This window comes from Amblyomma americanum, chromosome 5 (assembly GCF_052857255.1).
Source record: "Amblyomma americanum isolate KBUSLIRL-KWMA chromosome 5, ASM5285725v1, whole genome shotgun sequence".
NCBI lineage: Eukaryota > Metazoa > Arthropoda > Arachnida > Ixodida > Ixodidae > Amblyomma > Amblyomma americanum.
In genome coordinates, this window is record NC_135501.1 from 166,382,319 (window position 1) to 166,407,660 (window position 25,342).

At 49.8% G+C, this 25,342-nt stretch overlaps 2 protein-coding genes across 6 annotated transcripts in view; both read right to left on the reverse strand.

The window, feature by feature from the left end:
- ttv (exostosin glycosyltransferase 1 ttv) overlaps positions 1–19,510 on the reverse strand; it is a 150,855-nt gene extending 131,345 nt beyond the window's left edge. The window contains exon 1 of the mRNA XM_077665724.1: positions 18,379–19,510. Coding sequence (XP_077521850.1) covers positions 18,379–19,289 — 911 coding nt within the window. The 5' untranslated portion in view covers positions 19,290–19,510. The remainder of the gene's footprint in view (positions 1–18,378) is intronic.
- A 631-nt stretch (positions 19,511–20,141) lies between these two features.
- Positions 20,142–25,342, reverse strand: part of LOC144132948 (dyslexia-associated protein KIAA0319-like protein) — a 30,567-nt gene continuing 25,366 nt past the window's right edge. For all 5 annotated transcript variants that reach the window (XM_077665702.1, XM_077665701.1, XM_077665700.1 and 2 more), the window contains one exon: positions 20,142–25,271. In XM_077665702.1, the coding sequence (XP_077521828.1) occupies positions 25,117–25,271 (155 nt within the window). In that variant the 3' untranslated portion in view covers positions 20,142–25,116. The remainder of the gene's footprint in view (positions 25,272–25,342) is intronic.

Below are 25,342 nucleotides of genomic sequence, written 5' to 3' on the forward strand. Positions count from 1 at the left end.
CAAACTGGATGGAGATTAGCATCTTGCGAACGCGGCCACGGTCACGGTCCGGAGGAGAAAAAGAATACAACCCCAGACGTCTCTTCTATCTCTCCCCCTCTCTCTCTTGTCCCCGCCAGGAAACGGTGGCACGGTCACGGACGGGCCTCCGGGAAGGAGTCGTCGCGGAGAGGGGACATCCGCAGCTTCCTCCAGACACACGTAACGGAGTTGTCGCGAAAAGGCCGAGGAGGAGGAACCCTCCTTACACCGCCATTAAGCTGTCTTCCATTTCTTTTTTATTCATACCGCCCCGCGGACGGGGCGGTGTCGCTGCGTCGCGTATAATATAAATAGAGGTCACGGTGACCGACTGCGGCATCGGTTGCGGCAACGAAGCGGTCGCGTGCCAATGCATGGCAAAAAATGTGTGATGACCCCCATAATGCGCAGGTCCACACGGGACGGAGAGGCAAAGAGACACCGTATGGCTCAGTTTAAACAAACAGGTATATTCAATATTTACACATGATTAAGATTATACATCAGAGGCTGGGGCGTCCGAGCTTACGTGCCGACGACTTCATGGGGGCGATGGAGTGGCTCCGGAGTTGGGCTCGAGCGGTTGCTGGCAGAAGCTGCACGCCGTCGGGCTTCGGCGCTGAAGGCCCCGTAGCACACACAAGGAATGTACCTCGTAGCACACAAGGAATGTCACAAATGATTGACTTGAGGCGCTCGTGAGCTGTGCATGCGACGTCGGTGCGCGTTAAAGAATGCCAGCTGCGGTGGAAACCAATCCGGAAACCCTCCTTCACTGCGTTATCCTTCATCGCAAGTGTGCAGCTCCTCCTCATAACAAGTTCCGTCATCATCATCATCATTTATTAACCCCTAAGGGTCCCTCCCGTAGGGACATTACATAAGGGGGGGGGGGGGGGGATACATAGTGTCCGACGGTCATTCATATGAAAAGGCAAACAAAATTGAGAAAACTAGGCAAAGTAAAAGAGACAAATTAATATAGTCAATCAAAGAAAATGTGAAGAAGAAGCACGCAGAAATACGGACTACAGTAATAGAACGTGTTCAACAAGGTGTTTGGTCCATTTACAGTGCATCGTAGCTGACACAGGGTATAGGAAAGTTTTATTATTCTTGGAAATGTTCGACGAGTACCTGCCTAAAGTTGGAAGGATTAGTCTCAACAACAATTGTTTCGGGTAGGTTATTCCAGAATTCAATTTGCACAAGGAAGAAACGATCTGTTGAACGCATTGGTGGAGCCGTGCAAGCGTTGTATGCCAGGGGAATTAAATAAGCGGCGAGATGATCGCACCGGAGTGCGCAGGAGGTTTTCCCGAAGTGCCGGAAAGTTAAAGCACAGTTTGTGGAAGAATTTAAATGAATAGAGACGCGTGGTATGCTCCAAGGGACGTTAGTCTTGGAGCATCAGGACAGGGTTAATTGGAGAGACATGGGAGAGGCCTTTGGCCCGCAGTGGGCGTAGTCAGGCTGCTGATGATGACGATGAAGTTCACAGTGCAGTCCGAGCCGCACCCACAGAGGACGAATAATGAGAAGAACGAACATAGCGTTGACTATCATCCGTCCTCATTCTTCGTGACCTTAACTTCATGATAAGTTCGTAAAATCCCGCCAAAACGTAGCAGTTTTGGAGAGTTCGCGCATTGTGATCATTTCCCTTGAGAAAGCAGTAGGCCTGAATTTAAACGACTAAATCAACGAAAATAAATAAAAAAACTCAACACGTGAAAAAAAAAGAGTGAAGCTCGCTTTTTGAAAGAATCTAGCACTGAACTGTAAGTGGGAAAAATACGTAACAGCTTGCCCTTTACGAGACTATAGCACACCCACCACGTGAACTTCTTCCCCGTTTCGTCGCAAGTCCGTGAACCCCGAACTGACACGAACCACCATACACGAGGTCCAACTCGGGGGCAACCCGCACCGCCAAACGTCCGCCGCACACCCATGGCGTGGAGTGGACCACCGTGATGTGGACGCAGCGGAAACTACAGAGGCATCGCGGGTGCCTATAACGACCACACTTCTTCCCAACCTTCCACACCTGTCACCGCCCCGTCAACTTCCTGGCGGAGGAAGTCCTTGAGACGAGAGTCGCAGACAGGACTCTGCGTAGGTTGAAGACTTCGTCCTCAGTGTAGTTGGCGCACGCTGTTTCGAGCTGCTAACTCAGCTTTGTTTCAGTTATTTCCCGAGGCTGACCTCGCAGCCCTGGCGCCGGCGCTGTTCGGGTGGGTTTCGTTGAAAAGAAACACTGTAATACAGTTCAGTTTAGAACTGTAGGGTTTTGACGATTGCCAGGAGACAAGGCCTTGAAAAGGCACGTTCTTCACCCAAGCGGAACAGACACAAGGACACCGGGCGACGAAAACCAGATGTCCCATAGACGGAAAGCGAAGGCTCGGGTGTACGCGTTGAGAGAGAGCGCGCGGAACCGACCTTGTTGTTGGTCTGTTGGTCCCCTTTCTGCTGTGTGTGTGTGTGTGTGTGTGTGTGTGTGTGTGTGTGTGTGTGTGTGTGTGTGTGTGTGTGTGTGTGTGTGTGTGTGTGTGTGTGTGTGTGTGTGTGTGTGTGTGTGTGTGTGTGTGTGTGTGTGTGTGTGTGTGTGTGTGTGTGTGTGTGTGTGTGAATGGGAAGAAGCAAAGACAACTTATTGGCTCTAAGGAGCTCGTCTCCGATTGGTTAAAGAAACGGTCCCTAGAGCTCTGTGGAAACGTATTTAAGGGACCCAAGCGGGACTCGAACAAAGCTTTCGCTCAGGCGAACTTCGACGGGAGAGTCGGCGTCTGCGACCTTCAAAGCGGTGTACGTGCCAGCCTAGTAATTTTTGACCCTCGTATACAAAGCGTGCACAATGTTCGAAGACGTTCGGTCCCGTATAGGCTCGTGCAGCGTGCCCCCGGATCAGCGGATCGTGGAAGAATTCCCGGGACTCCGAGGCCACTGCCATCAAAAATTAATTTCCTCTCTCTGTGTCTCAGTTATTGCCCACTTTAATATATGATTCACAAGAACCACGTACGACTTCTACTACCATCACACTAAAACTGCTGCGAAGTACCCGGTAGACCTTTTACTTTCCTTGCGAATATTCAGAGCGCGTACCCAGTGGCGTGTTATTTCTCTAAGCGACGCACGCGGGATGCCTACAGCACGTGCGCGTTTTATGGCCGGAACCCCGCGTGTACCCTGGAGAACCCGGGAAGCGAGGCTAACGGTCAAGCCTGGCGGTGAAGCCTCCTCCAGCGAGACTGGAGCGCGGGCGGGAAGCACCGACGACCACGTGGAGCGTCTCGGAACGAACGGCTCGCATTCCTGACTCGCTATACCACCCGATTCTCGACCCCAATCTCTTTAACCCTGAAAGGGAACGCGCGGTGGCACGGTGGTGAGCCCTTGTGCCGGACCATATATATACCCAGCGGCTTCTCACGGATGCAAGACGCTCTTTTCCTGTGGCCCTGGACTTGAATTATTGTCAGTGAAGTTTACGCTCCACTCACTCACTCTTTGGGGGAGGGATACTATACAGTGGGATAAGGCAAACAAAAATGACGGCCCCCGCCCATGAGTACAGACTATTAGACTGTCTTTCTTCGCACAAAACGATTCTGGCGAAGAACGGTCCAGCATGCTCAACGGCACCTACTGCTGCATAGCCCCACATAAACCCCAACAGGAACCCCACAGAAACCTCAAGAGAAGAAACTCCAACGGGATCCCTAACAGGAACCCCAACAGAAACCTCAACAGAAGAAACTCCGACAGGAACCCTACCAGGAACCTCAACAGAAGAAATTCCAACAGGAACCCTAACAGGAACCCCAACAGAAACCTCAACGGAAGAAACTCTAACAGGAACCACAACAGAAGAAAATCCAACAGGAATCCCAACAGAAACCTCAAGAGAAAAAACTCCAACAGGTTCCCTAACAGGAACCCCAACAGAAGAATCTCCGACAGGAACCCTAACAGGAGCCTCAACAGAAGAAATTCCAGCAGGAACCCTAACAGGAGCCCCAACAGAAACCTCAACAGAAGAAACTCCAACAGGAACCCTAACAGAAGCCCCAACAGAAACCTCAACAGAAGAAACTCCAACAGGAACCCTAACAGGAACCCCAACAGAAACCTCAACAGAAGAAACTCCAACAGGAATCCCAACAGAAACCTCAATGGAAGAAACTCCAACAGGAACCCTAACAGGAACCCCAACAGAAACCTCAACTGAAGAAACTCCAACGGGAACCCTAACAGGAACCCCAACAGGAATCCTAACAGCAGCCCCAACAGAAACCTCAACAGAAGAAACTCCAACAGGAACCCCAACAGAAACCCAACAAAACCGCCGCCCCCCCCCCCCCCCCCCCGTCCTCTGTGCCCGGGCGGTCGTTTCCGTGGAAACGCCGCGGCAAGCGCCGAGTTCAGGCCGATCGCGAGATGGGCCACAGGCGTGTAAGCGAACGAGAGGCACAGCGCCAAAAACAAGAGCAACGAGCAAATGGCGATGCCCGCGCAGCCTTTTTTCTTCTTCCTCTCTTTCCCGCAAAGCCGTCGACCACAACGCGACCGGCGTGTGACCGGCAACCGCCGCCGACGACGGGAACCGGTAGCCCGAGGCACGTCGTACACGCGCCAGCACACGTGACTGGGGGGGGGCGACCGCCGCTCGATGGGGACACGTCTCCGAACGAACCTCGGTGTGGACGACGATCCGCAGAAAAGTGGGGAGAGGGAACATCGCTCACCGTGGCGTGTCCCCGACGATGCTCGTTATACACGGTGGACGGGGACAAAGATTAGAGAAGGAAAAGGAAGCAAAAGAAGAAAAGGGAAGGAAAAGGAAGTACACGGGAAGCGACGGACGAGGCGCCACCGGGGAAATGCGCGCAGGAAGGTAGCCCCGGTGGTCACAAGCGCGGTGGCGTTCTGCGTCCCTCCCCGAACGGCCATCCACCGACGGCGCCAATGGATGGCGGTGGCTCTCTCGCGGCTGGCACGTTGCTTCCGGTCGTGGCACCGTCCCTTCCTACCGGCCTGCGGATCGGAACGCAACTGTACCTGCCGCAGGGGATGTGTGTACCCATTAGAGGTGTGCGTTTCGTTGGACATGTAGTACAGGTAATGCGAGTCCAAGATGACCGATGGTCGCTTGGGGTAACGGAGTGGATTCAAAATGGGCAAGCGTGCAGGCAACAGGGGGCGGATGATATTGGCAAGTTTGCGGAGATAAGGTGGCCGCGGGTGGAAAGGGAGAGGGTTCACTGAGGGGTATATGGGAGAGGCCTTTGTCCATGCAGTCGACGCAGTTGGGCTGATGACGGCGATTATGTCTATGTCAGTGTGAAAAAGGGCGGGAGAGAGAGAGAGAACATTCCACTCCAATGTCCTCGCGAGAATACAGAAGGCGCACGTGAGGCAAAACGTGCAGTGGTGGACTGTACTGAACATGACTGGCCGGGAACTGAACGATTGCCTTCGGGAGGAACAAACATGGCACGTCAGGTATATACATACACTCTAAACAGACAGGAGTAAAAAGGGAGTATAAAAGGGAGTGCGCTAGAGAACAGCTTACTCACTTTTTACTCCCATATAGGCGTATTCGTATTTAGAGCGCCGTGTTCATTACTTTTTTGCGTTTTTTTGGTTTGGGGTAAATTGCGTCCAGAATTAGTATTTAAACTGAATGGGCGCTACAATGGGCGTTGCCCCCCCCCCCTTTTTTTTTTCATGTGCGTGTATATCGTCCGCGTTTCAAGATCGCTGTGGCGGTGGAATCAGCAGGGAGTTGCAGTAAAACTAAAAACACGGACAATCGGTTCAGTTCGACGGGACGGATAATCTCGGCCTCGCGGTTCCGGATAGAATGAACACTGTAAAAAGAAACGCACTTGGCGGTCTTGGAGCACAGGCGACGAGGGCGAAACAAAACGAATAAATGAGAACTTTGTATCCCCTGGGCAGCGACAATATAGGTAACGGGACCAACATCATCTACACGTCACACGAGCGACTCTCTCCTCTTACAAAAACTTCTTTAGACACGCTATAGACTTCTGTATATAAAGTCTATTTAACTCTCTATAGACGAACACTAGAGAACAATCTATAGGCAATACAAATCCTATAGACACTCTATAGAAAATCTATAGATTTATGGCCATACACATTTAGCAGACTTTTGTCTATAGACTATGAGTAAAAAATAAATATCTATAGGAAGGCAACAGGGTCTGTAAGAAGTCTATAGACTGTCTCTAGACCATTTTTATAAGGGTCAGTCACTTTATTGAGCCGTCCGAATGGCTTTCTCTCCCATCATTCCACGCGGGCCCGATATGGACCGCTACGCCCATCCGCCAACCTCTCTGCAGCCCATCCTCTGGATCCACATCCAGCACCTCCAAAGTACACGTGGTACTGCTCCCCCTCAGACGCATCATAGTGCCCATAAAAATGGCGACTAAGTAGGTTCGGACATAAACTGAAAAACAAGTCTCTCTCTCTCTCTATTTTTTTCTAAGTTTCTAATAGCTTGCTCTATCTCTATATTATTCTTTGTTGTTCGAATGGATGCACCTCTGGCTTATGCCAATTAATTGCACAGGATTTTTTTTTCGAAAAAAATTAAAAATTGGTTTTTGGGGAACTTCACAGAAAACTACCCGTCAGAAGAAATCCAGTGCTTTAAATTACGACGCCGCGCGAAGTAGCAGAACAGTAAAAAAAAAGTTTTGCTTTTGGCTTCGACACTTCAGCCCAGGAATAGCGAGCAATTTTGTTTAGCAGGACTCTCGTTAATTCGAACTCGCTTAATTCGAAGTTCTGGTTTATTCGAACTGACGCTCTCGTCCCGTCCGCACCAAGTGCGTCGAAAAGGCTCCCGTTACTTCGAACTCCGCATAATGCGAACAAATTTCCGCTTTCTTGTCTCAAGTTCACACTATCCGAAGTCGGGAACACGTGCCGCGGTCAGTGACTGCAGCTGCACTGCGACCTACCGTCCGGCCCGCCGTCAGCACCGATAACGAGTCAAGATGTGCAATGCTTCGGCAACGGGTAACGGCGAGATAGTAGGGGGCTCCCTTTTTTTGCGCGACTCGGAGCAAACGCGCGCCTTTGCGTAGACCGTGCGGAGAAGCCGTTACCACAGCGCAGTCATTTGCCCCGCCCTCCTATTGAGGTGCGGCAACGCATGTCTTATACAGGGCATCTTATTTCATTCAATACAGACTTGTCTTTTTTAATCAACAAAACGATATAAGATGTGCAGGTGTCGCCCAGACGAATACTTGGTACGAGTACATTCGTGACTTAATTAACCCATATGCTCTAATTACTTTCCAATCAACCAACGTACATCTAATCTGTGTTGAACAAGCTGGAACATCACGCATACAGCGTAAGAGGGTCGCGGCCCCACGGGTCAGATGAAATGATTTTGTCCCGGGGCCCGTTTGGCGAAGCAGTCCATCACGCCACAGGCTTAAATTGTGATTGGCTGGCCGCTGCTCCTGGGGTGGCCAATCGCTTTATTGGTGGTAAGCAAGAGAAATGGCGATTCGACTCCAGATTCACGACATCCGCGGCAGCGCACGACGACCAGCCTGCTACAGTTAGCAAGTCTTAGCCGTATTCTGATGTACTACACCGCTGACAACGCTATGCCGAAAAAAGCGCTCTTCTTACTCAAAATGGCCATTTGTAAAAGTTGTGTAAAAATCTTAGGTGAAGCACCTGTATGGTTAGTTTGGTTAATGGGGGCTTAACGTCCCAAATCGACTCAGGCTATGAGGGACGCCGTAGTGAAGGGCTCCGGAAATTTCGACCACCTGGGGTTCTTTAACGTGCACTGACATCGCACAGTACACGGGCCTCTAGAATTTCGCCTCCATAGAAATTCGACAGCCACGGCCGGGATCGAACCCGCGTCTTTCGGGCCAGCAGCCGAGCGCCATAACCACTCGGCCACCGCGGCGGCTAAGCACCTTGTATACCGTTGCTTCGAAAGGGGCTCAGTGTAAATTCCTGCATCGAGAGGAGGGGGATTAGCTTGTTTCCCTGCCCCCTTCTCGGATACGTGCCTTATGATATACAGCGAAAAATGCGCTACGGTTTTTGCCGGTGTTCATTCACTAGCGCAACGTGGCACGATGATCACAGGCACGATACGTGCCCAGATCGCGTCTCGCACACCTGTTTCGCATCCTGCCAACGAGAACGTCCCAAACAGCACGGTCTATACGCAGGAAAGAAACACACAGCGTGACCGCTCGACAGCGAGCGGGGACGACAGACGCGCGCACAATTACTTTTTGCCCGCATACAGTTCAGCAGAAATGCCAACAAACGAAGAATAGAAACCACGTCCGGTGTGCGAAACCAGACGCGAAGCGCACAGCTGCATGCTGCGAGCCGCAATAGCCTCGCGCAAAACACGGTCGGTCGCCGCGCCGGGCGTCCTTATCAGTCCACCGGCCCCGACTCGCGTGGTTTCATTCATGCTCAACTCGGCGCCGAACAACGCCGCGCGAATGGCTCCGGCGAATTTTTCCTTCCTCTGATTTGCGGTCACAGCGATACACACTTATAATATAATTGGTTTTTGGGGGAAAGGAAATGGCGCAGTATCTGTCTCATATATCGTTGGACACCTGAACCGCGCCGTAAGGGAAGGGATAAAGGAGGGAGTGAAAGAAGAAAGGAAAAAGAGGTGCCGTAGTGGAGGGCTCCGGAATAATTTCGACCGCCTGGGGATCTTTAACGTGCACTGACATCGCACAGCACACGGGCGCCTTAGCGTTTTTCCTCCATAAAAACGCAGCCGCCGCGGTCGGGTTCGAACGATACACACTTACGACGCGGTTTTCAGGGGAAATTCGTGTCGCAAATTGCGCCGAATAAACGACGCGTGGGGCAGACTCACCGAGTTCCACATCATTCGCTCTGCGGCCACAGTGATGCACTCTCTAAACATAAAGGTGTAAAAAAGGAGTACGCTGTCCTCCAGTGCATTCCCTTTTATAAAAGTGCGCTACACTAAACGGAAAAAGAGTAAAAAGGGAGTAAGCTGTCCTCTACTGCACTCCCTTTTATAAAAGTGCGCTACACTAAACGGAAAAGAGTAAAAAGGGAGTAAGCTGTCATCTACTGCACTCCCTTTTATAAAAGTGCGCTACAGTAAACGGAAAAGAGTAAAAAGGGAGTAAGCTGTCCCCTACTGCACTCCCTTTTATAAAAGTGCGCTACACTAAACGGAAAAGAGTAAAAAGGGAGTAAGCTGTCCTCTACTGCACTCCCTTTTATAAAAGTGCGCTACACTAAACGGAAAAGAGTAAAAAGGGAGTAAGCTGTCCTCTAGTGCTCTTTTTTATAAAAGTGCGCTACACTAAACGGAAAAGAGTAAAAAGGGAGTAAGCTGTCCTCTACTGCACTCCCTTTTATAAAAGTGCGCTACACTAAACGGAAAAGAGTAAAAAGGGAGTAAGCTGTCCTCTACTGCACTCCCTTTTATAAAAGTGCGCTACACTAAACGGAAAAGAGTAAAAAGGGAGTAAGCTGTCCCCTACTGCACTCCCTTTTATAAAAGTGCGCTACAGTAAACGGAAAAGAGTAAAGAGGGAGTAAGCTGTCTTCTACTGCACTCCCTTTTATAAAAGTGCGCTACACTAAACGGAAAAGAGTCAAAGGGGAGTAAGCTGTCCTCTACTGCACTCCCTTTTATAAAAGGAGTGCACTAAAAGCCAGCGACTCCCTTTTTACTCCCACGTTGGCGTATTCGTGTTCAGTACGCAGAGGACAGCTTACTCCCTTATTACTCCCATACTCGTGTTCAGTGTGCAGAGGAGAGCTTACACCCTTTTTACTCCCATATAGGCGTATAAATGTCAGGCGATTATCGTAAAAGCCGCGCGGATGGTTTTATCGTAAAATTGCGTCATTCGATTTGCGAGTCAGGGAGGCATGTGATTCGAAAGATTTCACGCTGCGAACTGCGCCAAACAACGCCGCGTGAATAAGTTTAATCGATTTTTCCCGCCCTTTTTCGCTTTTCGGTCGCACTGATATACGTATATACTATAATGACTCTTGTCATTTTACGCCGCAAACTGCGCGAAGCAACGCCACGTGGATATAGTTCTGCACGTGGATAGTTTCCCGACCTTCGCTTGGCGGTCGTAATTTCGTTCTACCAACACCGTCGGAACGCCACGTGGGCCACTTTATCGATTTTTCCGTCGTTTAGACGCCTGTATAATATACGGCCTTCGTCGTTAAAAGACTTGAGGCCGCGTACAGTGTTTGCGCCGTATAGTGGAACACTTACGGCCCTTCCTCAAAGGTGAAGACGGAGGATTCTCCTCATCAGGGGTGAGTGACATTATAGGGTTCACTATAAGTGAAAAGAAACCTGTATGGCCTGAGGGGTTTTCATTAAGGTTATACCAGAGTATTGAGGGACGTGACGAGCGCCATAGTAGACACGCCCGGGGCATTTCTCAGAGCTCGAAGTACCGCCGAAACTGACCATTTTCGGAAAATTTTCTGCGCATGCGCGGTGAAGGCGCAGCTAGCGCCCTCTGTAGGCGGTCTGGTTTTTGGTTGGAAAACATGAGCCGGCCGTGCATTCCAGCGCTGTAGTGCGGCGACTGATGTGAGCTGTAACTGCCACGTAACTGCAACGTGTTTCTAACTGAACTAAGCACGCGTTTTGCAACAGCAATACTTGGACGTAATAAAAGCCGTGACGAGATACAAGGCGCAAAAGACGAAGCCGTTAATGGAGCCAGTAATTCGCGCATCCAGCACGTTTCGAAACGACTGTTCCTGCTACATTTCGCGCTTGCTTCCAAGTGCGCACAGCTCGGTCGTTCTAGAAGAGTTTTCTCATCGACGCAAGTGCGTATTCGGTGACAGCCAAATTATTTATACCAGTATGAACATTCGCCATAAATGCTACAATGTCAAGCTGTGCTATCTCGACAGCGGAAGCACGCGTCAGAGCGCAACCTGGCCTATATCCGCGCATTCCAACGCTCCAGCGGCCTGTTAGCACGCAAAGCAATGCTCTATCGTATCAACACGAGCCGTGATTGAGATGGTACAACGGGTCGTTTACTATAATCAGTTAAGTGTGGCCTGCGGCAAAAGGTGCTGCATGATGCTAGCACAAGCTCCTGCCCTATCAAGGAGGCGCGGACATAAATGTATGCGCGCATTAGGAAAGTGCATTTCATTATGCTGTTACACTCGCCCGCACATAGGCGCACATTCATGCACACTTTCATTTGGTCATTCGGCGTTCCGGTGAGGTAGTAGACTGCAGGTTTAGCCACACATGGTCGTTTTTCAGGCTGCAACTCGAAAACTCCTCTCTTCACCCAGTTTCTAAAAACGGAAATGGGGTGTTCTCCTCCTCCGTCATCCTCTTTCGTTAGCAAACGCACGTTTCCGGCGAAGAAACAACGCTAAAACAAGGAAACAAGCGCACGTGAACAGCTGAAATCTAACTTTGCACATGCCTGCTCGAGAACCCCTTTCCAACCAAAAGTGCCAGCGGAGCTTCCCTGTTTGCACGGCAGGCGGCGCTCGCTTTTCCGATACCTGTATATAAGGAATGTTGACACGAAATGGAGAAAGCGAACTAGAAAATTGACACGCAAGTACCTGGACAGCAGTAGGGGGGCAAATCAGCAATTATCGGTCAAGAAAAAGGTTAAAGAAACAGAGAGAGAGCTCTGTGGAAAACGGGGATGCTGACGAAATCGGCACTGGGAACATACAGGATCTTCAAGCAGGAAATTGCCAAAGAAAATATCTATGATAATTGTAGGGGAAGCTCTTTGTTGTTTGAGGCCAGGACGGGAGTTTTGCGGACTAAGACGTATAGAGTCAGGTACCAGGAGATAGACACTTTGTGCATTGCGTGCGGAGAGGAGGAGGAAACGGCTGAACACTTGATACTTTCCTGTAAAGGGCTTCACCCTACAGTGGAAAGCAGCGGGGCTGACTTACCCAAGGCATTGGGGTTTAGGGATAGTGAAGGGAAAGTGGATTTTAAGTGGGTAGAAGTAACCAAGCGCAGGTTATAAGATTGGTGGCTAAAAGCAAGACAGGAGTAAACTTTCACAAGGCATGGCTAGGTGGCTTGAGCCACCGCCCGATGTAAAGGGTTCAGCCGTATTCGTCCATCCATGGTCCATTCAGCGGCATGCGTTGTGACGTCGGTGTGTATACCCGGCTTAAATCTTCTCTCAGGAGTCCTCGCTCAAGCGTCCGCACGCATAGGGAAATTTAGCATAACGGTAAGGCGTCAACACCGCCGCCAATGCGCAGATAGCGCTAGATGCAGGCGCCGTCGGCGCATGCGCACTTGCTGCCGCTGTAAGCGATGACGGTAGACGCTCTAGTGAGACCGCTACCACACCTCTTTTTTTTTGTGTGTGTGAAAGCATCACAAGAAAAGCCGTCACGAGAAAGCCGTCACGACGTCACGAGAAAAGCCGGCACCGTGTGTTAGCACGTGTACTCGCATATGGTACTACATAAAATCCCAGCGATGGCAAGGAGAATAGGGTGACGTCATCAAGCGGCCGTAGGACGCACACAAAGCTGAGTTGTGCACTGCCACCTCAGACAATCGGCTCTATATACCATATACCCCCCCCCCCCCCCCCCACTCTCCCCTGGCCGATCTCCATGCGGCACCATTTTTTCCAGTGCCAAAATTGTGACGCAACCAATCGTCGAAATATATTTCCGGGTAGTGTCATAAGATTACGTTGAATTTAGCTTACATGCGGTAGTCAATTTGGAGGCTACAGCTTGCGACAGGGGTTCGAACCGACGTCATACGAGCCTTCAATCGAATGCCTTCCCAGACTCTTTCGCGGTTGTGCGCGCATCGAGTTGCGAGACAGTTAACTGCGCTTTTCCTTCCCTCACAAATCAATTTCAGTATCAAAATTGTGACGCAACCGCTCGTCGCACACCTGGGGATCTTTAACGTGCACCGACATCGCACAGCACACGGCCGTCTTGACGTTTCGCCTCCGTAAAAGCGCAGCCACCGCGGTCGGGTTCGAACCCGGGAACTCCGGATCAGTAGCCGAGCGCTCTAACCACTGAGCCACCGCGGCGGGTACCTTTTTTTTGTGTGTGTGGAATCGGGGCGTTCAGAGGCGCGCCTTCTTTTCTCAGTGCGCAACCTGCGCAGAGGTCGAACGCTCGCGATGACACATTAATGCTTACGCCTTCACAGCACGTACGCGGTCTCAAGTGTCCTCCTTCACAGCCTCCTCCTTTCGCCTGCTCATGCAGTCACAGAGAAGCTCGGACAGCGCCGTCCAGCACGGGACTCGACAGAAAGAAGCTTGTTGCTCTGAGAAGATCGTTTTATCGGTCACTCCGAGCCCCACGCGCGAAGCAAGGGAACGATGATAAAAGAGGCGCCGCGAAGGATGCCGCCGACTTGAGAACGCGGGTGGCTGACTGACACGCGACGAAGACAGCCGCGCCCATGCAGGGAGCGAAACGGGAGGGCGGCTTGAGCGTCGACGCTTACACTTTTTGGGAGCGATAAAACGGCGGAGAAGCATGTGGCAAGCACATGCCGGCGACGCATGTGTAGCATCGGACCGGCATGCACGCCCATCCGGCGCGCTTCGCATCGTCCCCGGCATCTCGGGAGGTTTTACTTTTTTTTTTACTTCGTGAAAGCGAGCAGCAAATGTAACGAGTTGGGTCGCGTACGCCGTCCCAAGCTCTTGCCGACGATATACAGGGCGTTTCACTCTAAGAACTTACACGATTTCTAAAAATAAGCTTTTTGAGTTAGACGAGCACCCGGCGCGGTGGCTCAGTGGTTAGAGCGCTCGGCTACTGATCCGGAGTTGCCGGGTTCGAACCCGACCGCGGCGGCTGCGTTTTTATGGAGGAAAAATGCTGAGGCGCCCGTGTGCTGTGCGATGTCAGTGCACGTTAAAGATCCCCAGGTGGTCGAAATTATTCCGGAGGGCCCTCCACTATGGCACCCCTTTCTTCCTTCTTTCACTCCCTCCTTTATCAATTCCCTTACGGCGCGGTTCAGGTGTCCAACGATATCTGAGACAGATACTGCGCCATTTCCTTTCCCTAAAAACCAATTTTCATCAGCGGTAAGGTTTCTGTCACAAATTTGTCACCCCCCAGAAAACTCCTGCCATATCCCTCAACTGACAGCTGGGGAAAGATAATACGTACTGAAGACAAACAACACAAGCCAACATCGCAGATTGGATCCTCGAGGTCGCCCCCCTTCATGGAGGCCACCTGGGACGAAAGTGGGCTAACGACGACAGAAAAGCCTAATAAAGTTTACTCCTCCGGGATAGCATTGTCAGAGGTGTGGTACAGTCTTTGTCAAAGGTTTAAAGTCCTGGGGGGTTTGCTTCTAAAGCATATTGTGTGGCTCCTGTAGCATTTGTGCAAGTCCTACCAGTTGGAGGGAGCAAGACCGGATATTTTCTCACCTTCAGGAGATCTGGAACAGTGAGGAGGCATTACGATCCACGCAGTGTGGCACAGAAGCAAATGCCCTGGACTCTAAAACTTCTGACAAAGGCTGTACATCAGAGTGCAGCTGAGACGCGCCAACTAGCAGGCTGGTTAACTAATAATCAAATAGTTAACTTCTAACTATTTCTGTTAGGCTCCTTGACTACTGAGAGGCGTGTAGCCCACTGTAAGTAATATCGATACCAGTTTTTGTTATTTCGAAAACGCGGATACCCTCGGCGCTGTGTCTCAACAAATACTGGCTACACCGCGGCACAACACACGTGCTTACCAGAAGCTTGGAGGCAAAGCAATCTCTCCAGTGCACCTAACTCGTCGAAATAGCCAAAATTTGATGGGCCATAGTGCCGAGGATAACCACATTTTCGAAATTAAAGAAATGATGGATATTACTTACACGCTGGGCTACACCGTTCTCAATAATTAAGGAGACTAACAATAATAGTTAAAAAGTTAGCTATTCAATATTATTTAACCAGCCTGCTAGTCAGCACGTCTTCGCTGTATTCTGACGTACTACACCGCTGAGAATGCTATGCGGAAAAAAAGCCGCTCTTCTAACCCAGCAAGCATTTTTTTGAATTGTGGAAAGTCTTACGTGAGACACCCTGTACAGTGGGCTTTGAGGAAAGGAAATGACGCACTAACTGTCGCACTCCTCGGTGGACACCTCAACCGCGCAATGAAGGAGTGAGTGAAAGAGGAGGTGACGTAGTGGAGGGCTCCGTAATACAAACTTCAAAAGCGCACTGGCATCGCAGAGAAACACGGGCGACTTCTACGTTTCGCCTCCATCGAAGTGCGGCCGCCGCGGTCGGGTTCGAACCTGTGTACTCCGGCTCAGTATACGAGCGCCCAAACCACTGATCCACCGCGGCGTGTACCAAGTTGCAGTGGTGGTCGAGCTACGAGCTGGGCAGCCCCTCCTCCCACTGCTCATAGTCGGGTTCGGTATTTTCGGTAATGCTTGTTCTGTTCTTTACGCGCCCAAACCGTGACATAAGCTTGGGTGTTCTCCGCAGAATGGGCATCGTAGTCAAGGGTTCGACAGAATCCTGTCTGGCGATGGGGAAACATAGTGGATGAATAAAACGTACACTCGCCAAAAATGGGTTTTAAAACATGACGTTTTGGGACCACTACGGGTCCCTCGTTCACAATGAAGATGGACGAAATGGACCGCTTCTTATAAGCGCAGTGAATGGGCGTAGTTATCAGGGAGATTACCCTTTGTCCTGTTAATAACGTTATCCGTAGTCTGAATATAAAATGATTCTAAAAGCAATCGGGGCGATAAAGGTTTTATTGTGTCTAAAATTGGGCATCCGTTCTGATATATCACTGGATTATCTTGCACAATAAACTAAGGTGAGCGTACGTGTCTGAAAATGTCTGATGGTGATTTCTTCTTCCGTCAGGGACTGGACTGGTTGGGGGTGCTTCATTCTCGCTAATTTGCAATACCCTAATATATCATGGCATGTGGGCAGCCCCTGGCTTTCATTTGAATGTTTCTATTGTAGCGCCCGGCCTGACAATCCTCGGACGGCGGAGTGTGCCCGTTTGCTGCCTCGGAGGGCCTCGTGTCCAGAGGCCCTGATTATTGCTGTCATCTTGTGTGCTCCTTTCCGCAGTATATTTAGTGCTCTACTTGAAATTCTTCCTTCCGTGTAATTCCCACGAGCCGAATGTGAATCTGTAATGGTTATCAGGTTCTGGTTGGTACTGTTGGCCCTGATGGCTATAGCTACTGCGATTTCCTCCTCCACTTCTGCGTGGGTCTGTGGCACTTGATATGTTCAGCTCGTTGTCTATGATAGCTATTACCATCGCATTTTCCCCTCATATTCGGCTGCGTCGGTACAGAAGACGTGTGGTGTGCTCCCATAAGTTTTTTTTGTACGTGTTTAGCTTTGGCTTAGCCCCGCCGCGGTGGCTCGACTACTGATCGGGAGTTCCCGGGTTCGAACCCGACCGCGGCGGCTGCGTTTTTATGGAGGAAAAACGCTAAGGCGCCCGTGTGCTGTGCGATGTCAGTGCACGTTAAAGAACCCCAGGTGGTCGAAATTATCCCGGAGCCCTCCACTACGGCACCTATTCTTCCTTTCTTCTTTCACTGCCTCCTTTATCCCTTCCCTTACGGCGCGGTTCAGGTGTCCAACGATATATGAGACAGATACTGCGCCATTTCCTTTCCCCCCCAAAACCAACTATTATTAGCTTTGGCTTAGGACTCGGTGGTGGAGGGCTTCAGAATAATTTCGACTATAGAGTCGCTGGAACAACTTCGACCACATGGGGATCTCTTAACACGCACCGGCATTGTACAACAAACATACGGCCGGAGCCTTTTTGCTTTTCGACCCCACCGAAATGCGACCGCCGCGCTAGAGATTCGAACTCGCTACCTCGTGCTTACCAGCAGCAGAACACCATGAGCACTCCGTGAGTCCGCCTTGACCAGCCCTCACGAGAGAGCGGACACACCTCGACAAGCCATCACATCGAACTCGTAGCTTCTACTCTGCTGCTAGGTGCACCCAGATGGATTAAAACTTGGTACAATGGCGAGCACGCTTAAAGTGAACACTAGGCCACGTGAACAGGCGAGAGAGAAATCTCGAGTGTGTGCAGCATGCCAAAGGTCTTCTTTTTGTTTGTGAAGAAAAGTGGCCGGCATGACGCAGCGGGCGGCTTTCATTTGCGTGCGCAATGGTCTGCCGTCTTTCCGTTATATACGCTGCGGACCGCGCTCGAATACTAATTAAGTTAAACCTAACGAGCACGCTCACATCCTTACGTCAGCGACTGGGGCGGCGGGACAACGAAACGATCCGATTGTGCGCGACCGCCTTTTCTTGCGGCGCTGAAATAACGGGTTGGCTGCGAGTGGCGAAAACCGGGTTCTCGCGCTGCTCGAAGGATGCTGCTTTCTTGAATTTTTTTTTCTTCTTCTTTTTCGGCCTCCCCGAAGCGGCTAGTTATGGTCAGGGGCGTTTTTGTGGGTCATTCCCGGACGGCGGGCCGGTTGAGAGGGGGGCATGTTTTTTTTTTTTTTCGTCGAAAAAAAAACGGCGTTCGGTATGATTATCCTATGTAAAATTTCTCGCTATGAGTACCCCCCCCCCCCCCCCCCCCCCCCATCCTTCAGATATGCCCCTGGCTATGGAGGCTACGTGAGTGCGCTGCGCAGAGATGTATCGTTTGACCAAAACCATCAGCATACTCTATGTTTCTGTCGTCAGTCGGTGGGTGTGTTCTACTGGAACGAGTCCACCTAAGAGTGCACTCGGCGCCAGAAGTATACGGGTCAAGAGAGCACGCAATGACAAACCTGAATTCAAATCGTCGTGTCCCTTTGAAATTCTCTGCCGTGGTCTCGAGTTGTGACCAGCACCCACAACGGCGACGAGCATTGCCAATTTTGCGATACATTCGAGATAGACCTCTCGGTGATCACTTTGATCAGTATCCCTCCGTTAAACAACCGGAGAGAGCCACGCAACCTAAACACTCTCGACTATTCGAGTGGTAATGAACCGATGTAGACAGCTCCCACGGTCTCACGCGCGGGCCCGTTTCTTGTGCTTCCTGGCGCAAACCCGGAGACAATCTGTCGTTCTACAAAGCTGCCCAGTTGAGCTCGTTGGTGTGACACTGTCTTTCGTATCGCGCCAAAAACACAGTCGCCGAAATGTGTTACCCTTCCTTCTCCATGCGCGCTACAAAGTTCACTAATTTCGTGCAGTCCCCGACACGGTGTGCTGCGCGAGAAACGTGCCGTCTGCTCACCTGTCGTAGAGGCGGTTGTCTGCTTCACAGCGCTCGTCCCGCCTCTCCATCCACTGCTTCCCGTGGCGGCAGGTGGTGAGCAGGAGCACGTCCTTGCCGTTGTTCAGGTGGTGCAGGGCATTGCGCGTGTCCGAGCCGATGCCGTAGACGTAGCGCTTGCCTTTGAACACGAGCAGGTAGCCCTTGTCGACGGGGCCCGCACCCTGGATGGCCGGCTTGCCGCCGCGCTCGGGGTGCGACCGCGGAAACAGCGGCAGCGCGATGTCGAAGCCCGGCCGGAACGACGACTCCGGGATGCTGCTCTTGGCCAGCATCGCCAGCCCGATGTCGAGCCCCAGCTCCTCGCTGTAGTCGGGCCAGGTGCCCGAGAAGAGGTTGAAGACGATGTGGTTCTGCCCGCCATTCCACAGCGGAGAGTCGGTCAGCCGGGCCGCCCGCGCGTAGTCGGGGCTCAACGGGTCCCGGTCCAGAGTATCCACGGCCGGCACAAACACACACGCCTCCGATGCGTCCGTAGTCGCGTAACTAGACTGGCGGATCACCCTCAGGATCCGCTGGTAGACCGCCGACGCGGGCGGCGCGTCCGACTCCGACGGGTAGACGTACACCTTGAAGTCACGACCGCGACACCTCGCAAAGTCGAAACAAGAGTGCATGCGGCAGCGCCGAGCGTCCGGCGGCGCCGTGGCGGCACCGTCCGACGAGCCGCTGCGGAGTGCTTCACGCTGGCGCCGCCGGGACACGGACAGGTCTTCGGCATCGCCGCTGTCCGCGTACGGTCGCAGGGAGCCGCTCGCGTACCTCTGGCGTCGTCCATGCGCGCTGGGCACGGCGTGTATGTAGCACAGGAACAGCAGGGCCGAAACGCAAGTAGCCAGTAAGAGGAGCAGGTAGCGCTTTTTGGCTTGCATCAGGGGCGAGCACCGGGGCCCCCGCCTCACCCGGATCGCGAGTGCGGCACCCCTCACCGCAGGCGCCTCCAGCTCACGGCATCCCAGTTGTCAGTGGCGGCCGACACGGCCTCGGAGTCTGAGCGACTGACGCCGTCCGCGACGACGTCGCAGCCATCTTGGCGACGCTGCTGCTCCTCCTTCTCGAGTCGAGCAGCGAGCGGCGGCTGGCGCGCGCAGACGACAACGCCGGCGCGGAGGGCGCTTTTTGCCTCAGCCCGCGTTCGCCGCTAGGGGCGCCGCCATCGGGCCGCGCGCGCGCCTCAAGGGGTTTCTTTTTTGTTCAAGCCGCGGCTTGACTTGAAGAAACGCCGCAATCTCCACGTTTCACGGCGTAAATGTTCGGGTCACGTCACAACAGTAATTAAAGACCCCAAATGTGAGTCAGCGACGAGTAGACGTTAGTATATGAACGCAAAGGTTATTGTTTTTGTCGGGGCAGCAGGCACAGTTCTCGCTAATAAGCCGCGACCTGCAAAACCGCTGCAAAACTTGACAGATGACCTCATTTTTCGTCCTTGAAGAAGCCAGGGCCAAGGCTTATAGCTTATCTTCTTTCATCATCTTTCCTGTAACCACTACACTGTCCGCGTTACCTGAGGTGCTTGACTCGCGTCCTTTTGTCTTCGCTGACAGAGATGGAAAGGGAGAGCGCGAGTTTCCGCTCTTTGTGCCAAGCGATGGTAGATCGGTTTCAGTCTAGACGACGCGCGACGTCGCCTACGTGCGCCGCTGGGGCTGCAGCTACACCGCCTTCTCGTCTTGCAGTGACAGCAGCCGCTCAGTGCGCAAGTCCATGAAGCACACATACGGTCTCATGACAGGATCCGTTTATTCTCATTTTTCGCCCCAGTACAAAAGCCCTACGACTAGAGTTTTCCACACACACACACACATTCTTTATGCATGCACACATGCAGCTCGTCAAAGAAACAATGTACACCTCGTAGCAAATGTGCAAGCACACCTATATGGCACACACAGGAAACTAAAAAAAAGATATTCACTGGAATGGCTGCAACAAGTGTCTTTAACATGAACTAGAGCAAACACTTGCAAAATTCCAACTTCACTAAACACCAGCCACATCTTGCACATTGCACACGTGGTCACAATTATTATCAACAGCACCAGTTATGAACACCCCAGCATTTGAGTTCCAAAGCTTTGCACAAATCTCTATGAACAGGATTTACTTTGTTCTGCAAGGTTTGGTGGAATTATTTGCAATGGACACAGATTCACTGTACGTTTGGATATGACATATATGCAACTACAAAATATTCACAACAAGGACTGGCAATCAATCACACAAACTGACATTGCAGCCAAGCTTAAGAGAACAAAGCATACAAAAGAACAGTTAGGATAACAGTTGCCTTGTGAGCACATCGAAGACTTCAAAGTCCAGAGTCAGCGTCAAAAGACAGCACAGTTAGGCAGTTAAAATGTTTGATTCACAGCTGATCGGTCAGCAGTTAGAAAACCAACACAAGCACGAAAGGATAAGGATGATGCAAAAATAGGAAAAAGCACGCACAAAAGGTGGAGCATAAAACTATGTACTAACGGCACAAATATTTGTTTTGTTCTATAAGCGTAAGCAAGCGAAATACACAGCTTGATTATTACCATCTCGAACCGAACCATATCTACATTTTTTTTTGTTTACAAAAGCCTCGCACACGGATGGCAAGTGTCCAGAAATGACCAAACCATCCAAAGTTATTCATACGTTCTGAACAGCAAAAAACATTACAAGCATCATTTGAGTACACAAGGCTGTTGCCTTTGGTTACTGCTTCTTTTCTTTTGTTCCTTTAATGCTTCCAGCCATCACAGTGAACTGGAAGCTTGTACGTTTTGCTTAAGAAAAAAACAAGCAAAGGCAGAGTAACATCCACAAAAGAAGCAAAATATCTTCACATGTACCACTTAGTGGATGCACATATGAGTAAAATGCCATGCCAAAAGTAGCAGTGGCATAATCTAGGCATTTTGTGACCAGCCTGCAAGCTCTTAACTCCGAAAATCTTCTTTCACGTTGGCTATTTCATTGAAATCAGTAAGGCAGTACTAGACAAAGGCCAACAACAGGTGTTAATGAATGTGAAAAGCACCATTATCAGGACCATGAATTTAATGACTGGATGGCAGAAAAATGAAGAATGAGAAAGAAAAGCAATTCCAAGGGCTTAGAGAGCATTGGTATTAATCAGTGAAAGCCTTTGTAATGCATCATGAACAATTGGGACAGTGTTGTGACAGCAGCATTACAAGTTCACACATTAAGAAACTTTCAGAAAGTCAATTAGACACCATAAATTGCGGTGGAATTTCGTGTAAGACCATGTTTTAAACAAATTGGCCTGGGAACAATAGTATTGAATTCTGAGCGTCAGCACAAAAATCTAGTGACTACAAAGTTTTTGTAACATAAACTAGGGCTCTTTCCTACATGCAGGAAGATTACATAGATTGCATGTTGGGCTGTACGACTGCTTTGGCTTTTGGCTTATTGAAAAAAAAATGCTAGACAAAGCTTCCCGACTGCACAGTTAGTTTTTAGATAACACTGAATTTAAAAACCATGCGGCAACAAAAGTTATGCACAACATTTAAGAGGCTACCACGGGACCTTTGAAGTTTCTCAGCTGTGGTGCACCCAATACGTACGTAATGTACGCAAATATACATATATTTTCTTTTCTCAAAAACTGTCGGCAGGGCAGTCAACCTTCAAGTGTGGGCAAGAGCGGTACGCCAATAGGTGTCTAAATATATCATAGTGAACCTGCTCCCCTCAGCATCCTAAGCTGTTGCACCAGTTACCGTTAAGCTGTAGCCAGTGTCTTCATCTACCCCCCCACCGCAACCACTTTATTTCGGTGAAGACTGGAGGCAATACAAATGTGTTTATTCCACTGGTGTGAAAGGCGGCAACAGAATAATTTGCCACTTGAATAATGTGCTTTCAGACGAATGACATTATTTAGGTACACAAAGATGTGTATGGCAGGCACAATGATTAGCTGTTGAGTTAAGGCTATGCCTGCACCCGTGAAATAAAGTCCCAACTGCATGCACATCAAAATAAAAATTTCGTTGTCTTCAAATTTTAGTCTGCCCTAAAAAAAATGGAGGCTGGTGCATACATAAAATTTTTTTTTAACCTCCGTGAGGCTTCTAATTAAAGAGCAGACCTACAGCCGTGGCCAAGCTATATTTGAGTAAATACAGCATATTTGTGTACAGGCGAAGCAACAGGTCTATTGCAGTTAATCTTGTAGCTGCGATACAGACTGCAAAATGATTTTAAGTTGGAATGCATCTGATGCATTCCAACTGATGAATTCCAGAGGGCTGTGACCACATCCGAAAGACAGAATACATTTTCCTGAAGTTCATCTAACTGGCCACTTCTGCGGGCACTTAGAAAAACATAGAAATACAGTACACACCAGGCCTACCAATCTAGCGCTTGCATTCCGGTATCATAGAGAGGCGTCACAGGATGGCGCTAGATGCACATCTGTCAGGACCAAGAACTGAATGCTTGCATGCACAGGTGTATAACAGAACACAAAATGGATGCAATTTCTCAGCTTTCCCCTGAACTACGGAAGCCATACACGTTTCTGTGCCTTGCAACCTAAGGAGCACAATATGCTTCCGACCCAAAGATTGCCTTTTAAAGGCACATTCCCGACAAGAATTCTTTAAAGCACCCAAATCAGTACAAAAGACAGAAAAAGTACTTGCATCCAAAAATCATTCAGCAACATGCACTTCCAGTCGTGACTACCTTCGCAGGAACTGAGAATGCTGAACCACCGCTTGATGGCAACTAAGTTTTCAAACAAGTCTACAACACATAGAGAAAATTAGGATATGCAAATAACCAGCTCAAAGACACTGCTCTCACATATAACTAAAATGCCCACAAGGCCTAGTAAAAAAAAAAAAACTTGGTCGCTGAATGAACTATCTGCACCACACAGGCAGGTGTCAGCTCAGTAATGCATACATCGATGTGGGAATTGCATACAGTCACAATGCTATGTTGAAAAGAAATAACAAGTAGCTCATTCTACTGTACTAGGTTCATAACTGTATTTTACAAATAGCACACAACTTCCAAAAGTAAAGACTTGGCATGCTTGCAATAGTAACTCCCATCAATAGTACCACGGTGATTCCTTCGGTGATTGCTCGGCACTCAATCCATATAATGCGCCAACTTCTCATCCATTTGTCACAACCAAGGTTCAGAAAGTTGCATCAAAAGGAAGAACACAAGCAACTGAGGTACTGCACTCAATGAACAGGCTAAATGCTTAAAAGTGTACAGAATATGGCATGGGCCATTAGGTTTTTGCTGCTAGTATCAGCAAAATGCAAAGAGTAATTGTTGGTAACCCCATCTAGCATTGCGCAGTCTCAGTTTGCAGCTAAGAGTAAAAAAGAGAGAAATCAACAGAAGCACTATAACCTAAAACGGATGTTTCACAAGTGATGCCTGCCTGAGAGAGACAGGGGGCCACACACTAGAGACAGCATTCTACATCCAGGAATAATGAACCTGGCATGAGGTGTCAGTTTTATCACACAATTCCGCAGTGGCAAATAGGCTTCCATTAACTCACTGCTGGACATATATTGGACTAGCTTCTGTTGGCCATTCCTCACATGCTGCACAATCCTACCTTTCCCTACATCCTGAGGCCACATTAACATCTTGCAGCATGTGACAAACCTGAAGTGACGTTAGCCATGTTAGAAATATTAACTCCGCTCTAACTTTGCTGTCTCCGACCTCCCAGTGGAATTTTCTTTTTTTTTTTCTTTCCCCATGAGTACACAACACATACCACAGCTGACATTTGGTGCAGTAAAGTCATTATTTCACAATAGGCAGTGGGATCGTCTTTACAGTTCTGTCTCATGGTTACATGAAGATGACGAAGCAAAACTCGTGCCCCACCAAACTGGCATGCAGTTGAAACTGCTTCCCGAAAAAGGCCAAGAACATTTTTTCCTTGCTCCCAGCAACAAAGTCTGCTGTACTGCTAACAATTAATATCCACACATATATCAACTACTTAGAACTATAAATAAAGCATAAAAATAAGGCCCTAATGGTGTCTGTGCTTTTTCCTACAGCAATGAAAACAAAAAAAATACACACCAAGATAAACGAAGGCATGCTTCTGAACTGCACATGTATGCGGTGAACGCCGTGACAGAGCTCACTTAAAAGTCGTACACTTCATCAGTAACCAGCGGCCATGACACTACTTGCTTGTACTATAGGATACATGGAAACACGGTGTAATGCGACAAAACTAGGGTGAGTAATAGCATTTCTGCTAATGCCAAATTCTTGCACACACAAAAATTATGCACCTGCAAGTCCACACACATTTCAACAGACTGTGGTGATTGTATGCAACTATAAATTATGTTCGTCTATGTAGACTGCAGAGCCAAAGCACATTGGGCTTCCGAAGGTAACGTGCGGGTCGTCAAGTTCAGTGTCACGAAAATGAACAAGCGATTGTAAACAAATGAATTCCTGCGGATCTGCACCAATTTCTATCACCAGTGTTGTGGATCAAGGCCTAAAACCTTTCTTTAAAGATTTTCAAAACAGCACAACCTGCTCTTGGGCAGTCATCTCTGCCACACGAGCATAAGCCTTGGCTGGAGTGAGCTGGAAGGACTGCGTCAACTTCTCCTCGGACAAATCCGACAGGGAGACACCGTTGCCTGGCAGCGTTGATTGCCCTCAGGTGTGCACTCTGTTCTTCAGGCCCCCGTTGGACATCCCTGTGCGATGGTTCCCAGTCAGTGGTTTGACCGCGACCGACGGACGGGGGCGCGTCTCGAAAAGCGTGTCTGAATCCGAGTCTGAAGCCATCAAACTGGTTGTCAGCGTCTTTCCTGCAACATTACAATGCAGCACGAAACAGATTTAGGAACAAAAAGGAACAACTCGGGAAAAAGTTACATTT